General features: G+C 42.7%; 1 protein-coding gene across 11 annotated transcripts in view; it reads left to right on the top strand.

Moving 5' to 3' along the window:
- The window catches only part of sgip1a (SH3GL interacting endocytic adaptor 1a), a 287,174-nt gene that overhangs the window by 228,224 nt on the left and 41,070 nt on the right, over window positions 1-17,880 (top strand). For all 11 annotated transcript variants that reach the window (XM_087990679.1, XM_087990677.1, XM_087990683.1 and 8 more), the window contains one exon: window positions 5,965-6,091. In XM_087990679.1, coding sequence (XP_087846805.1) covers window positions 5,965-6,091 — 127 coding nt within the window. The remainder of the gene's footprint in view (window positions 1-5,964; window positions 6,092-17,880) is intronic.

Raw genomic sequence — 17,880 nt, 5'->3', positions numbered from 1 at the left:
ATAATCGACGTTTCAGGCAAAAACTCTTCATCAGGGTTCCTAATGAAGAGCTTTTGCCTAAAATGTCGATTTTCCTGTTCCTCGGATGCTGCCTGACCTGCTGTGCTTTTCCAGCACCACTCTAATCTCCAGCATCTGCAGTACCCACCTCTGCCTCTTTAGAGTATAGACCCAATCGGCTCAGTAACTAGACAGTGATGAATTATTACATGTCAGACACCAACCATCAAACTCAGGCTAGACCATGAGAATGTGAGTGAAGATCCAGTCACATCCAATGTTGAAGTGATATTACCCCATGGACAAGTTTCCCCTTAGCCCATTAAATCAGTCTAAAGTGTGTGCAAGTTTCATTTAAGTTCTGCAGTGTGTACGCCCAGTCTGTATATTTATGATATGCTAATCATTCCTTTTGCCATATGAAATGTATTGTAAGTGATGCTTCTTGTGCAGTGGAGACTGCGATAAGCATCAGATATTTTTACTCTTTTGACTTTTTAAATCATATTTTACAAAATGCTTCAGTACTGGCTCCTCTTGATATTGTCACCATTTTCTAACGCATTAACAATTTTCAGAACATAGTTCACTAACAGTAAAATGTATACAAAACCCATTATTTGTGAATGCATCTGAATGTTGTCTGTAACTGAAGCAGTTACAATACTCCAGCAGAGCAAGAAGAGCTGAAAAATGGTGTACATGTTAAAAGAGCCTTTTAGGTCCTGATTTTCATTCCTGGATTGAGTGTGCAGAGTCAGGAGAACCTTCAGCACTATGAACTTGACCCTTAGAGATGTTTGATTTGGGAGGGAAGGCTGGATTGGAAGTCAGACCTGGTGAACCAGGAGCAGTTGATGGAGTCTTTCAGTTGCCCAGGTTGGCTCAGTGGAAAGTCAACCTCTGGGTTCCAGCACTGTGTCCAGCAGTTAAAATAAGAGATATAAAACATTCAACCTCTCAATCTCCCACCTCCTTCCCCATACACTCCTCTTGCACCATCCACATCGACATATTAATAATCTATTGACCTCTGCCTATTTTCTCATGGCCCCTCTAAACCCCATGCCAACATACTGCCAGCCTATGTCAATCGATAGTTCCACCCTCTAGGTTGTAATATTTAAAGTTCCATAAATTGTAGAATACACGCTATTGAGAAAATCATTTTTATTCATAAAACAGTGGGTAGAATCTTAGAGTCAGAGCGATGTGGTCAATGAGAGGATTTGCAATGGAATTGGTAAACTCAATGAGGCCAATCATGATATTAAGAGCATTTCGCCCCATCTTTGATGTTTTCACACATGCCAGCAGCTTTCACAAGAAACACACTTTATGTGCAGCAAGGGAGCAGACAGCTCTCAAAAGGGAGTAATCCTCACCCAAAGTCTAAGGAGGCACCATTAGTCATGGGCTTCCAGCTCAGTAAGTCAAGGGCAGCCTCCAATGACAGTCCAGGGGTTTAGCCATGGTCAACCATCCACTCTAGGTATTCTCAGTCAGACAGTCTGTGCCTCTGCAGCCCAGGAACTGGATCATGGTCAGTCCGGTGGCTCTACATTGGCCAGTCTGCAGCATTAGGGCTAACACAGTTGGGGAGATGTACAACCACCAGGCATGAGTCTGGGCACTTGCTTGCCCCGTTACATTATACAAGGTGGTGGGTCATGTTCAGTCCAGCAGCTCCATCCGCAGAAAGTAAGCAGAGAGAGGGTTGCAGCGGGTTGGGGGGTGTGCCATTGCTGTGGGAAGAAGAGTTAGCAAGTTAGTCATCATGACTGGGGACTGGGGGGGGGGGGTGAGGCTGGTAGTTCCTGGGGAGATGCAAAGCTTAATGGGCTTTATGGTGAGGATTATTAGGAAGGGAATTTTAATGTTCAGGAACTCACTCTCTCATGGTGGTGGTGGCAGCAGCGGCTGCAAATCATTAGCCAAGGAGCATTCATTGTTGCCTTCTATTGTACTGAACGTCGAAGGTGCCCAATGGGGAACAAAATGGCAGTGCCTGTGTGGGTGAAGTAAGTGATTCAACCTGTGAGGGAGGGGGCTGTAGGACCCACCCAATGATAATAAAACTTTTAAAGGGAAAGAGCATTGCACACAGACCCACTTCTCAGTGTTGCATCTCCCTGCAATGGACACAGCTGGGTAACTCAATGAAAGCTACACGTTAGACCACAAAGGCCATGAAATAATAAGAATGCTGTATGAGGAGGGCCAGAGGTGTCAGAATTATCCAATGCCATGTGTACCCCATGCTGCTCTGACATTGAGATGGGCTCTAGCACAGAGCTGCATTAATGGAATCTTTTCTGTGGTTATGACGTGATGCTGGATGGTGTAACAATATCTTTTGGACCTAAACCAAGAGATTAACAAACAGATGTAAATACATTTATACAAAGCTTTATAATTATAAACATTGAAGAAGGATTTAGATGTGAATTTGCAATGCCAGGCCTTACAAGGCTCTAAGCTAAGTGTTGGAAAATGGGATTAGAAGAATCGGGTGCTCATGTTTGATCAAAGCAAATTCAACGTGATGGAGAGCCTTTGTGTGCTGTGGACCTCGACCACATTTGAATTATGATTCTAATGCTCACTCCCACTATGGCATAGGGTGTTCTTTGACTCTACAGTTGAGGTGGAGGCACACTGCTCAGTAGAGCAGCCTGTTGGCCCTGCAATTTTAATTGGGTGACTTCAGGGGGTACTTGGGGCAAGACAGGTCCAATATGCTAAGGGTCCTCTTGCCAGAGTTGAAAGGTGGTGCTGGAAAAGCACAGCAGGTCAAGCAGCATCCGAGGAGCAGGAGAGTCAACATTTTGGGCATAAGCTAGATGCAGATTAATCCTCCTCAATATGATCTTCCATGTGCCAGTGCGGGGTGGTATGAAGAGCAGGCAGGGTGAAGCTGGAGGGCCTGGCCACCTCGACAATGCCCTGAGGGGTATCTGTGTGTGGTTCTACCTCCAGACGGGTGCCACCTGGAAAAGTCCTGTCTCCTGCAGGAAGTAACATCTGGAGTGCCCTTCAGGTTCCCAGTCCCCCCTATTGTCGTGCCTTCCGTCCTGAGGACCAATAGCTAGGACACCTGAGGTCAGGTGTGAACAGCTCTCCAGCTGCCCCAAGGAGTGCTCGGCCTGGCTCTTATGGCAGCTGCCAACACTCCATGCATCGCTGCAGCTTCTGGGTAATGAGGGGCATTTTGTGTCATGTTCTTGTCTGCACTGCTGTTCCTCCCTCTTGCGTGTGGATTGCTGTTTCCTGATTGCCGACACAACGGACTCCTCCTCTCCTACCTGGGGCTGAGTAGGAGCCTGGTGTCCAACACCACCTCCCCTCCCCTACATGCCCTGGTGCCAATGGCCTGGGACATTTCTTCCTTATCCAGCTGCTGTTGCTGTGAGGTGCTCACCTGATGGTGGTCTCACAGTCTCGAAGTCTAACATTCTCACCAAGGTGTCAGTATATGAGCTAGTGGGGGAGTGGGGGGGGGTACAGGAGGAAGTATGGCCCTCAAAGACCTCAGTACTTTTGTCCTCGGAGATGGCTTCAGGAGATTGCTGTGCAGGGTTCTAGATGTTGGTGGTACCTGCAAGACATAAGGGAGGAGTCAAAGCCACTGGTTACAAATGGTGTGTATTGATTGATGCTGAGAGTGGGCTTAATGTGAGTGTTGCAGTAGAATGATGTGTACTACTCAGTTGACCAGACAAGAATATTTCTGCATCCCACATCTTCCCCCGAGAGCAAGGATTCTCTCTTCAAGGCGACTCTCCAACCATCAGGCTCACTTTGCCTTATGAACTATCTACTCCTGTAATGTGAGGAGGTAGGGATTGAGTGAAATGAAAATGAATGGTATGCCTGTTAGTCCTGGTGCAAGGGTAATTGAAAGTTGCTAAGGTGTTTTGAGGGAGTGAGGAGGCAGCACAGAGGGCATGCAGGGTGAGTGGTGTGAGAGGCTCGGGATAGGGTAAGAACAAGTGAGGGACAATGGTGCAGGCAATAAGGTAGCAAAGCAAGAAACTTGATGGAAGATTGGTGCAATGACAAAGAGTGTGTGTGTTGTGTGTGTGTTGTGTGTGTGAGAGAAGAACATGGCACTTACCCTGGTGCAAGAGGGTCATTGTCACTGTGGAGATGGCACTGACCTGGCTGGTGACCATGGATCAGGTGCCAGGGTCTGGTATCATGACCCTCTCTGTCTGTCCTCCGGGAAGAGGACAACTCTCCTATGTATCATCCCTTTGATCAGCACCTCCAGCTCCCTGATGGAGAATCACAGAACCATCTTCCCAATCTGTCCTTGCCTGTAGAATGCCAGTGTTCATCCAGGTACACTGTTTTAAAGATGGTGTGGTTGTGCAGTCTGTCTGTGACATCTGCTGAGTGGGGAGTTGTTCCGAAAACAATAACTGGTAAGATTGAACTGGAACAGACAGACACTGTAGGATGGAGTAACTAGCCAAAGTGGTGAGTTTGGTAGCAAACAATGAGAAAAGTCACTGGACCTCATGTCAGAAATCCCAAAAAAATTCTTTAACATCACTCGCACCTAGCCAAGAAATAGGAGATTCTGCTCAACTTGACAACTTTTGGCAGGTCTGATTCTGCTTGCCACTTCTTTGACCGCTTTATTGTTGTTTCTTTACAGTCAGTTAGCACCTCTTAGGAACCACCTTCTGTACTATTAATAACACCAAAGGATACCTAATTAGTTGCTTTCAGTTAAATGTGTAGTTCAGTTTAAATTAAACAGAATAGTCCTTTGAGCAAATGTTAACACTTGTTTGCACTCCACTGAATCTATGCTCAAACTATTAGATAAACTCAACATTGGGCTAGGTTGGAATGCTCATTAAAGTTAAATAAGTTGCAAATGCACATTGTCTTGTCTCACACTTGAGATATGCTAGCTTGATGAAATTCTGGAGGGCTGCCAAAGGACATATATTGTTGTGGTTCTGTTCGCCGAGCTGGAAGTTTTTGTTGCAAACGTTTCGTCCCCTGGCTAGGCGACATCCTCAGTGCTTGGGAGCCTCCTGCGAAGCGCTTCTTTGATGTTTCCTCAGGTGTTTATAGTGGTCTGTCCCTGCCGCTTCCGGTTGTCAGTTTCAGCTGTCCGCTGTAGTGGTTGGTATATTGGGTCCAGGTCGATGTGTTTGTTGATGGAGTTTGTGGATGAATGCCATGTCTGTAGGAATTCCCTGGCTGTTCTCTGTCTGGCTTGTCCTATGATAGTAGTGTTGTCCCAGTCGAATTCATGTTGCTTGTGGTCTGCGTGTGTGGCTACTAAGGATAGCTGGTCGTGTCGTTTCATGGCTAGTTGATGTTCATGTATGCGGATTGTTAGCTGTCTTCCTGTTTGTCCTATATAGTGTTTTGTGCAGTCCTTGCATGGTATTTTGCACACTACTATCATAGGGCTAGCCAGACAGAGAACAGCCAGGGAATTCCTAGAGGCATGGCATTCATCCACAAACTCCATCAACAAACACATCGACCTGGACCCAATATACCAACCACTATAGCGGACAGCTGAAACTGACAACCGGAAGCGGCAGGGACAGACCACTGTAAACACCGGAGGAAACATCAAAGAAGCGCTTCGCAGGAGGCTCCCAAGCACTGATGATGTCGCCTAGCCAGGGGACGAAACTTTTGCAACAAAAACTTCCAGCTCGGCGAACAGAACCACAACAACGAGCACCCGAGCTACAAATCTTCACCCAAACTTTAAAGGACATATATCCTTTTTACCTTCAAGGCAGTAAATAGGAGGAAAATTCAGGATAATTTCAAACTAACTAAGAGTTCTGTTGTGCATACCCTTTACATCAATGTTATAAACTAAATGATGAAATATTTATTTAGAAATTGGAGTAATGATGTTTAATTTGACATGAAGTAAGTTACATTTCAATGATTAAATATTTTTTCATTTATGTTTTACAGTCCAGGTCTTTTAGTCCTCCAATACATTCATCTAGTCCTCCACCGGTAGCACCACTAGCTCGCGCAGAAAGCACTTCTTCCATATCGTCAACTAACTCACTGAGTGCAGCCACCACCCCTACAGTCGGTAAAGTATTCTTCTTAAATTTTTTTGTGTCAGCAAAGTTTTAAACATGCAACAAATGCTGAGTTCAGAAATCTACTTTGAGTTTTTTTTTAAATGGCTCTACCTCCTTGCTATCGCAAACACACAAAATAAACAAACGAAAAGAACTGCGGATGCTGGAAATCAGAAACAAACACAGAAACTGCTGGAAAAGCTCAGTAGGTCTGATAGCATCATTGGAGTGAAGTCAAATTAACCTTTCGTGACCCTTCTTCAGAACTGATGGTAACTAACAAAAAGTTGTTTTTTTTTTATGCAGAGGATAGATTGGAGAGAGAGAGGGTAAGGAATAAACAGTAGGTGGAGATAGAGCCTAACGAGAGAGAAGAACTGTTGGACAGACAAAGGAGTGGATAGCGGTCAGCCGAGGAGAATGAAAAGCTACTAATGGGGACTATTGGTGGCTAACTATGGGTTGTGTGAAATAGCAGCAGACCATGTGATTACAAGGCCTGGTGTGTGGGGGTTGGGATAAGGTGCCTCGAGCCTTAAAATTGTTGAAGTCCATATTGAGTCCAGAAGGCTGCAGGGTCCTCAGGGGTAAAATGAGGAGATGTTCTCCCAGCTTGCACTGAGCTTCGGTGGAGCACTGCAGCAGGCCCAAGACAGATGTTGGCCAGGGAACAGGGTGGTGTGTTAAAGTGGCAGGCAACTGGAAAGTACAGGTAAAATGTTGCTTCACATGTAAGGTGTGCTTGAGCCATGGATACTGAGGAGGGAGAAAGCAAACAGGTGGATGTTACACCTTCTGCGGTTGCAGGGGAAGATGCCATGGGGCTATGTATATGGGGGGTGTGGTGTTTGAGGTGTTGGGAGTGAAGGAGGAGTGGATCAGGGTATCCCAGTCGGAACTGTGCTTGTGGAAGACTGACGAGAGGGGACGGGAATATGTGTCTGATGGAGGCACCCCACTGGAAGTGGCAGAAATGGTGACTGATGATCCTCTGGATGTGGATGCTGGTGGGATGGTAGGTGAGGACAAGGGGAGACCCTTTCACTGTTGTTGGAAGGAAGAGAGGGGGTGAGGGCTGAAGTGCGGGAAATGGGTTGGACTGACTGAGGGCACTGTCATCCACAGTGCTGGGGATCCTCCGTTAGAAAAAAGGTGGATATTTCAATGATGAAACTTCCAGCCATTTCTGACACAAAGTAGACATTAGTATGAAAACAGTTCTTAATCGCTATAATTAGCAATATATTAATCCCAGTCTGTCCTTAGTTAGCTCATCTCAGCTCAGTGGAAATAGGTCAGTGATGCAATTTGCCACGATATCCCTGGGCTAGATAAGGGGTGATCGCAATCTGTCTCTTTCTGTCTCACTGTGCAGTGATTCCTTCTGTAAAGTGTATGTGTATGAATGTTAATGGTATAGGCAATATCAAGCTGTACTTTGATGTTCCCTCAGTTGACTAGACTATTGGTATTAAAATCGTTTGGACCCACTGTGTGGGCATTTGAAGAAGATGCTTAAGGGCATCCAACATCTGGGGCGCTGGATTCAGTACCTGAAAGAGAGGATAGCAAGAAATGGAATGTATTACAAAAAAAAGAACCTGCAGGAAATAATTTTAATTCCCATTTAGTGCATGAATATTGTGGAGGTTAGCCATAGTCAGCAGACGACTGTGATAAGCTTTTATTGTTTAACAAGCACTGATTAGAATTTATCTTAATGAGTGATCACCACTTCTAAAAATAACTTGCACAAGCAGACTCTTGGAACTCTCACAAATTGTGAATTCAAAATATAAATGTGTAGATGTTTTAATGTCCATGCTTTCAAATACTTTTTGACAATTCACCTGCAAGCTCAACTGGTTAAAGCTATACCATGCAGATCAGAAGGCCTAAGTTTCTGCGGAGTTAACTGATCTAAGTCAGGCTAGAAGCACCGGTTACTCTGCTCTGGGATAGGAATAGGAAAAAGATCCAAAGTCCTCAAGCCTGCTTGAAATGGCCTTAATAAAAATATTCACCTGGATGTCTGTGCTCTGCTCTTCTGATCAGAGAACCTGTCATCACTCAATGAATGGGAAATGTTTTTAAAAAACAAATTCCAGGCAGGGGGAAGCAGCCTACTCAGATATTGGTGTTCATTCAGAAGACTGACATCATCCCACTCTCTTCTGGGTTTCTGCAGGGTGAGATTGGAAGCATGCAGTCACGCACCTTTAGTTACTAAAAGTACTGTAATGGTATTTAAGAATGACCTCTGTTCTTCCCAACTAGGGCACCTGTTTCCCAACATGACAGCAGCTCTCCTAAGGGTCACCATGAGAAAAAACACAGTTGGAAGAGTTTCTTCAGTAAAACTGGAGAAATATAAATGCTTTGTTCAGTGACAGTGCAGTACTGCAGCAATGACCATTGAGAGACTGCTGTTCAATGCACATCTTCCCTCAGAAGGACCTTCACTGCTTAACATGTGACGGCTTGGACTGTGCTTCAGTCACACGTCCCTGCTGCCAGCTTTTACCATGGAGTCAGATCAGCTTATCCAGCCCCACTTTCCACCTCTGATAAGAGGTGAGAGCTGAATCAATGTCACTGCCAACTTCTCCCAGTTGGAGCAGAAACAACACCACCAGTACCAGTTGTTTTCTCTTCAGCCTCACGTGCTTCCAAAGGACACGGGGAATGAAAGTAGAGGTCCAGCTAAAATGGGGAGAGACCATGCCTCTGCCCTGTCCCCTCCCCAGTATAATGCCTGCAGACAAAGAGAGGCTGATTCTCTCAAGGTGTCTAATTCCCAGTGCCTGAGGAGCCCCAAGCTTTCTCAGGAGGCTTCTGCTGATATCTGCAGCCTGCTGGACCAAATCCACCTTCAGAGTGCAGCAGGTGGGAGCACATTACTAATGGCCCCCAAATAATGGCCATCAGGTCTCTTCCTCTTGCCAAGTTATGTCCTGTCTTCTGCAAGGGGAGAAAGAAGAAATGTGAATATTCTTTGCAGCTTGAGAGAAAAGAAAGAAGAGCACCTTTTGTGGAATGTGAGAGATCAATGGGTTGAGTGAGGTTGATTATTGACTTTTCAGATGGGGATGTGAAGGCTTGGACCTGCAGTAAGAGGAATGAATGAAGCTAAAGATATATTATTCTGTTGGGTAGAGTGCAGGAAAGGTGCTAGAGAAGTCAGTGTCAAGCTTGTCATCATGAAGTGTGATATCCTAGATCCTCTTGGTACACTGTCTCCAGGCTGTAGGTTCCACAGTCTTGTGACATCCTCACAACTCCCATCCAGACCTGCTTGAACTGAGAGGTCATTCTCTTCCTCGTGAATTTTGGAGGACTTATCTCAATACAATCACTTGGGCACCATACATGGGACTTCGAGGCAACAGTGAAGCCTTGGTAGGAAGTCTCTTCTCCATTTTAATAGTTGCTGCAGTCTCAAAAGTCTGCTTGCTGGTTAACTCTTGTAGCTCAGGCCATGGTTCCTTTAATTAGTCTATCCTTTGACAGAATGGCTCTTTTTTCAATTGCATTCACTGTTCGTTCAGGGAAACCAGAGGTGGAGTGTTAATGTGTGGCTTTGGGAACTCTTGGTGAATCCTAGTAGGGTCTCACAGAAAATGTCATCCATTCTTACACAGTGGTCAGTTGGATGAGGCACTGAAGGGGAAGCTGACTCTTCTGAAAATCATACCCCAGCCAGCAAGAAAATTGTTGACTTCAGGAGAATGGAAAAAATACCAATAGAAAATACAAAGGAAAAGTTACAGTAATCTTTGACAGCAGCTGCTCTACAAATAACTGTTGATAACATTATGCTGATATCAAAGATTTCTTTCTTATGATTTTCTCCATTTTGCCTGTTCCAGAGAAATTGGTCAATTTTTATACTGCTACCACCGGCATTGCTGAGAACAGTTGACATAGCACAGACTGTAATTTGAATTAGATTCTAGTTATTTTCTAATCAATCTGTTCAGAGACATTACTATCCATGTCTGGAGCAGGTGGGGCTTGATCTCAGACTTCTGGCTGAGGGACACTACCACTATGCTAATTTAGACCCTAAAATCACAGTGGAGTAATGCAACACCATTATTATTAGAGCCATTAGGTTAGAGCTCAAACCATATTTTAGTTCATCCAACTTAAATAATGTTGTAAAATTTGTTCATAATCTTTTCAAGGAAATGGTTTCTGACATTTCTAATCCAAAACATACCCTTCATTAGAAAAGTTGAAGCACAGTCTAACAGTTATTTTGTGAACTTGCACCACTTTATTTCGCCTGAATTGATATGTACTTCATGCTTCTTTCTTTTACAAGCAATTTTTATTGTCAATTGGATCAGGAGACGATATTAGCATTAATTTAGAAGATTTTGCGAAATACCCACAATAAATAGAATAATAACCAACAAAGGTTCAAGGGATTCAGTAGCCGGAATTTTCTGTATTTAGTTAATGTGTAGGGTTTTTACAACCCCCTGTACTCTCCCTCCACCGCCACCACCACGCAAGAAAGCCTGCCACATCAAGTGCCTTTAAGGCAGTTAAGTAGCTACAATGTGGACTTCATGACCAATCAGTTCCTGGGATAGCTATCTTCTATCCCACCTCAAGCCGCCAGCAACCTCAGGCTGGCACCTACTGTCAATCGCAGTGTGTTTCAGAGGCCCAGGCTACTGATTAAAGAGCAGTGCTGAAGACCAGGAGCAATGGGGAAGTAAGGTTTTTTTTTGGTGGGGATCTACAGCATAGATATCTGGGCTTATGAGACCAGGACAGAAGGATGGCATTTGGTAGCAAATGCCCTGCCTACTTCATTTTTGTGACCCCAGCCACTTCAGATTGGGAAGGGACCCCCTCCCCATTACAGCAGGTAGGCTGCCCCATGTTACTACTCTGGAAAGTTGTCCCTTTTCTTACCTGTTAGGAACACAGTAAATGGACTGGTGGCAGTACGAGGCCCTTAAGTGGTCATTAATTGGCCATTTAAAAGCTTAATTGGTGGCAGGTCAGGAAAGTCTGCTCACCCAGAATATCTGAAGTGACAGAAGAGAGTCTGTCTTTCCCTGGGGCCAACCCACATGATAATTTGCCCTTCCTGCATTCTTCCTACCATTTCTTGGGAGGAGAGAATCCAGTCCATGTGTGAGATTTTAACTTGGTCGCACCTCATCTACTTAGCATTATAATCAGAGCTTGATGGTTTCTGAGAGTGATAGTTTGGCAGTGACCTGTGCATGTATTCTTCTTGTTGCAAGATGAGATCAATATATCCAAGTTTGTGGTTTATCAGCCAGTGGAGCTGTTGTCAATTTTGCAGTCTGCTTTAGACCATCCTGAATTTGGTAGATTAATCTTCAATTCCCCACTCATTGCCAATATAAATGAAACTTTTGTTTGTCTCCTTAATGTTATACTCCCAGTTTCAGTCCCATGTTTTCTCTTTGTCTATTGTATCCCAGTATGTCCCTCAAGTTACATTGTGTTAATAAAAATGTGCTCATTTGCACCTCCCAACCTGTCTTTACTTTTTTCACTTTGATCGTCCAAATCTCTTTCCTTTCTCTGTCTTCCATCCTTTATGATCATCAAATTTCAATTATAATAAGAATCTGAGTTGCTTTTCTATTATCACCTGAATGTATCTGACATGAACTTTCATAGATTACTGTAGCTTTCCTTCATTCTTCTACCTTTTCAGAGCTTTACTAATTCTGTGTATCACCATCATTGTGACCTATTAGGTATACAAAATATTCATACGGAGAAAATATGCAATATGGTTTTTCTCCTCTAATTTGGGGAAATGATTTCCTAAATCCACATGAATTAAATTTTATATTTAAGTTAAATTGCTCTTTCATCAAATGGAAATATAGACTATAGTTTTAAACCAAAAGGATAATTGCAAACCTAATACACAGTCTAACATTCATATACAATTTAGATCTATGGTCAAAGTGGAGGATCAATTAATCTTGGGATAATCCTCTAGGCTGCCTTCTCATAATCAAGATAAAATACTTGGTGCAGTCAGCATTAGATGGTAGATTGAGGTTCAGTGAGATTACCAAACCAACAAACCAGTGGAATAATCTGTCAACACTCACCATGTCAATGCACGTGAGGGTTATTCATGTCTCAGAATCTGTGTACAGAAAGCGGGAGACAAGACCATCAATTCCAAAATAGTTAAGTTCACTTTAGAACCAGAACAGGACCTACTAATTCACATCCCACTGATCCTAACGGGTGAACTGACCTGAATTCTAAATTAGTCCAGACTAACAGTCCCAAAGTGTTGATAATTTGTAAGAGGAGCAGGCTTAAGTGGCATAGAAGTTCTGATAATGATGCTTTCTCTTGGTGCTATAAAGCTATGCCAGCAAGATTGTGTTGCTCATTCTGAAATGGGGTTTAAACACACAATGTTCTGAATCAGAGACAAAAGTACGACCAACTGAGATAAGTTGGTACTTTGTTACTTTTAGATATTACTAAAACAGCATTCACAAGCTGATCAGGATGTACTTTGGTGAATTAACCTGTTTTCTGCAAACATGGTAGATATTCAGTGAGATGGAAAGAGAGGGTTGGAATTATGCCAATACAGTAGAAAATCCCACCCCACTCAACCTTCTTGCTCAGTAAATGCCCAGAATCATTTGAATCATTCCAGAAGCATTTCCATCTGCCTCAGGTGGAGGAGGGTACATTTCTAATGCATAGTGATGACAATAATTATTTAACCTAAATTATTTCAAACCCTTGCCTTACCCACTCCAAGCAATCAGGTATGTTCGAGGCTGTTTCATTTGTAAAGTCACACTTAGTGGCCTATTGCACCCTTGGATGACAGAGGTGGATGGCTTGCCTTGTTACAAATGGCAGGAAATATGTGTAACTTGTTCTTTTATTATTTGCAACTAATAATCAACCATCTACCCATCATCTGGGAAGTCTCTCAAGTGGAAAGACAGTAAAACAGCTTTCCTCCTCTGCCCAGCAATATCAGTTTGCTGGCACTAATGAAAAGGAAATTGAGCACAATCCATTCACCAGTAGCACTCTTGTGGCAATGACTTTGATTGCATCTCACATAAAATAGGAATCTATGAGTCATAAAGTGCCCAATAGACACCCTGAAGACATTAAAAAGCATCAACTCAAAGCACGTTCTTACTTTCTTCTATTTATGTAGTTCTGAATAATATATGCCTTCCTCAACTAAAGTATGGAATTATTGTCAGGCAGCATAATCCTCATTGTAAAATTGATGCAAGATTGTGAAAACTAAGAAATTTAAAGTCAAGGATCTTTTGGAATTTATTGGATAAAATGTCAAGTTACAATTTTTCTGGCTTTGATATATAGGTTACAGTCCCTAGCCAATGATGATGACTTCTGAATGAAATTGTCTGAAAAATGGCATGTTAACAAGACAATGTATCCTGCCAATAGCACAAATTGAGCGTATCAAGAGTTTGTCAGAAAGCTTTGAGAAAATGAGTATATAATGAGCTGCTGTGTGATTACCATTTTCCCTCCCAATGTTAATCCATGTCCAATGTTTTTACAGACCAACAAAATTAGTGCCTGCTAAACAGATTGTTTAAACTACAGTGTTAATTTATTTCTCTGCCATTTAATTGTGCTGTCAATGCTTCTCCCTGACTCGATTAAAATTCAACAAAGAGGGCATTGAAGCAAAATAAGATTGAACCAGAGGAAGACCAACGACACAGTGAAATCCAGTAAGCCGATTCACAACAACCTTTGCAATAGAATATTGCCTGTGCTGACCCAGGTCCAAAAGGCAACCACTATCAATGCTGTATGTTGTAATGAGACCTATTGTTAACCTATTAGAACAGGAACAGTCAAGATTATTATCTTCAACCTTTATATTCCTACTGCTTTTCAGCTAGTACAGAAGACACTTACAATATCAAGTCATTTGCTTCCTGGTGATGAAGATGACAAGTTAATTATTCTGCAAAAAGCAATATTCTTATCTTCCTTCCCTCTAAACATTACTACAACAGGACCCAGGTCCCCAGTATCATAATTCTACAGAATTTCCCAAAACATAAGTGGCCAATGAGAGTATTTGAATTAGCAGCACATTTGACAGATCAAAAGAACTTTACATTACATAGGGGCACAGGAGGAAGTGGCCACCCGGCAGGATGATTATATTACAGAAGCACCAATACAACCAAGAAGTCTGGTGCATCAGGTATTCATCTAAAAAACATTAAAGTGAATGGTTTGATCCCAAATTAATAAATCCTGCTATTCAAATAACACCAGGGAAACAAGTTCTAATGCTTTCTGCAGAGTTATCATTTTGCACTTTCTCAACTGCCTTTCATTTCCTGTACCTTTATTTTATTCTACAAGTAAGAAATTTCACACAAAATTCAACTGAAGTGCCACAAATTTATTTTTCTGTCTTGCATGCCTGTATGGTTAAATGTATTTTCCCTTGAAGCTTATCCTTAGTTTGTACCTGTGGTATGTCTAATTCATATCCTCATATATTTGCATGATAGTCCACCTGTGTATATGGGTGTGTGTATATGCTGGCTGGCTCTGGATTTTGTGGTTATCATTGACAATTCAGTTGATTTTGTAGATCCTTATGCTGGCATATTAAGGGGCATTGACTTTGATGCAGACATGACAGTCTATATTCTAATGGCAGTTAGAGTCATAGAGATGTACAGCACAGAAACAGACCCTTCGGTCCACTAGTCCATGCCAACCAGATATCCCAACCCAACCTAGTCCCACCTGCCAGCACCTGGCCCATATCCCTCCAAACCCTTCCTATTCATATACTCATCCAGATGCCTTCTGCCCACTTTCTACCCTCTCCATTGTCACTTGCACATCTACATAGCATGTGCTGAGTGTAGAGTTTAAAAGCAGAACTCTACACTCAGCCTTCTACAGGCATGCCCGGCACATAGAAGCTTCCAGGGGATTGCTACAGGTATTTATGGTACCATCCTTCTACATTGAATTAAAGTTTGCTGGACAAGGAAACTTGTTTTATAATGTCACTATAAAAACAGGGTAAAAAATAATGCAAGAATAGCTACACACATTGAGGACTCTGAATGCTTAATGGTAGACAGCAGTTGCTTTCCTGTGTAGATGAAGCTAATGCAGTACATCGCATTATGAGGCAAATATTATACATGGGTTCTCAACAGGTTCTAGTGACTTCTGCAGATACTTTGCCTGCCCATTGCAGTAATCACTTTCATAAGCTGGTCAAATGAATACAGAATTTCTACACATTGCAAGTTAAAAATAATCAAATTGGATCTCCAGTCAAAAGATCTGCTTATTTAGATTAGATGTGATTCTCTACAGTGTAGAAACAGGCCCTTCGGCCCAACCAATCCACACCGACCCTCCGAAGAGTAACCCACCCAGACCCATTTCCCTCTGACTAATTGACCTAACACTATGGGCAATATAGCATGGCCAATTCACCTGGCCTGCACATCTTTGAACTGTGGGACGAAACCGGAGCAAAACCACGCAGTCACAGGGACAATGTGCAAACTCCACACAGACAGTCACCCAAGGCTGGCATTGAACCTGGGACCCTGGTGCTGTGAGGCAGCAGTATTGTGACCAACATTTGCTCCTCCTTCTGTGTGAACTGAGACTCAGCCAGTGCAACCTCCACAAGCTCAAATAAGCAGTAAGATGTGGCAGTGATAGTACGAGCAGTAGTTTGTGAGAATGGTGCAAGCTGCTGTGCTGAGTCATTAACGCATTCTATCCAGTTGGGGATCAGACATTTTGTTCCTTAACTTGAGCATACAGGGAAGGTCATCTTTTCTTCATTTGCCCTCCTTTTGTGATTTGGTTTTAACCTCATATTTGCCTTAGAAAAGGTGGAATTTTTGTCTTTTCTTCTGTTCATTCCATATATCCTTATGATATGATTTGGAACATTCTCCTCTTTAGCTTGGTTTCGAGCAAGCAACATTAATTAATGTTTTGAAACACTCAGAATAGATGTCTAAATTCAGTGCAGAAGGTCAAAAGTTTTAAATGCATATGTCCTGAATACCCTTGAAAAATAAAGCAGCACTTCCACCATCTGCAGCATTGGCCCCACTGCTTCAATTTGTGTTCTATCTAAACAGCTGGATGTAGTGTGTGAGATGCAGATGTGCCTCACCTTCATGTGGATGAAACAAGATGGATAATTTTTGCTGTGGTGTACGACTTCAAAAGAAATGGAGTATAAAAGTAGGGAGGTTTTGGCAAAGCTGTACAAGATGCTGATCAGACCACAGCTGGAATACCGTACACCGTTTTGGACCCCTGTATCTGAGAAATACTAAAGTGGCATTGGAGGCCATCCAGTAAAAAGGGTCACTGCATAAGCTCTGAGGTATGAAAGGACTGCCTTATAAGGAGAGGTTCAGCAGATTAGGCCTGTATATACTGAAATTTAAAAGAATGAGAGGGAACTTTATTTTTCTTTTCATTCGTGGGATGTGGACATCAAGCTTTAAACCAGCATTTATTGTCCATCCCTAATTGCCCAGAGAGCAGTTAAGAGACAGCCACATTGCTGTGGGCCTGGAATCACACGTAGGCCAAATCAGACAAGGATGGCAGTTTCCTTCACTAAAGGACATTTGTGAGCCTGATGGGTTTTTCCTGACAATCATCATTTGTTTCATGGTCACCCTGATACACTTAATTCCATATTTTTTAATTGAATACAAATGCCACCATTTATCACGCCATGATTTGAACTCTTCCCCAGAATATTGCCCTATTTCTGGATTAGTAATTCAGTGATAATACCACTAGGCATTGTACAACATTTTTATGGGTCTTATGTGGGTAGATGCAGAGAGGTCATTTCCCTCTTTGGAAGAGTCAAGGACCAGAAAGCAGAATTTCAGAATAACGAGGGGGCACACATTTAAGACAGAAATGAGGAGGAACAACTTCTCTCCGAGGATATTGAATTTGTGGAGCTCTTTACCACAGAGGGCTATTGAGGTTAGGTCATTAAGTATTTTCAGGGCTGAGAATTTTAGTCATAAGGGAATCTAGGGTGCAGGGAAAAGGCAGGAATTTGGAATTGAGGATTATCAGATCAGCCAAGATCATCTTGAATGGCAGAGGAGACTTTAGGCTTAATGGCCTACTTCTGCTCCTACATCTTATGGTCTTATCAGATAGTCCCTGCTCTAACTCACCAGTTAACTCCCTCCATGTTGAATGTTTTTCAGATCATACTTGCTGGTGTAGGAGTGAATAATGCTGGGTGCTGAGGTAACTAATTGAAATCTCTTCCTCCAAATACCTGCAACATCAGAAGCAGAATATGTTTTCTGAGGTACCCCTAAAAGATTACCCATGATAATTAATACACAATAAAAGAGTTTCTAATTTGTTCTGCAAGTTATGTCTGCATACAAAAGGATTAAATGACTTAGTTTGGAGATAAATGGTGAAAAGCAGTGAGTACAGGGACATCTTCTGACATTAATCTTCCCGACGTCCTCTATTACTTCCATAATGAGAATCATCACAGCCTTCAGCTTGCAAGTTACCCGAGATCTTGTATTGCATGGATCTTCCCCGTCCAATCTGCATGAGTATTAACTATTCGAGAATAGAGTAGCACAGTAGGAGGTGATTCAACTCATTGTGCCAGTGCCAGCTCTGTGAAAGAACTATCTGATTGGTTTCACTTCCCCTTTTCAAGTACTTAACAAATTACATTTTCAAAATAACA

This window comes from Chiloscyllium plagiosum, unplaced genomic scaffold (assembly GCF_037043375.1).
Source record: "Chiloscyllium plagiosum isolate Xiang-an unplaced genomic scaffold, Cpla_swu_hap1 HiC_scaffold_9, whole genome shotgun sequence".
Lineage (NCBI taxonomy): Eukaryota > Metazoa > Chordata > Chondrichthyes > Orectolobiformes > Hemiscylliidae > Chiloscyllium > Chiloscyllium plagiosum.
The sequence above is the reverse complement of the archived record's forward strand: the minus strand, read 5'-3'. Positions and strand labels throughout refer to the sequence as shown.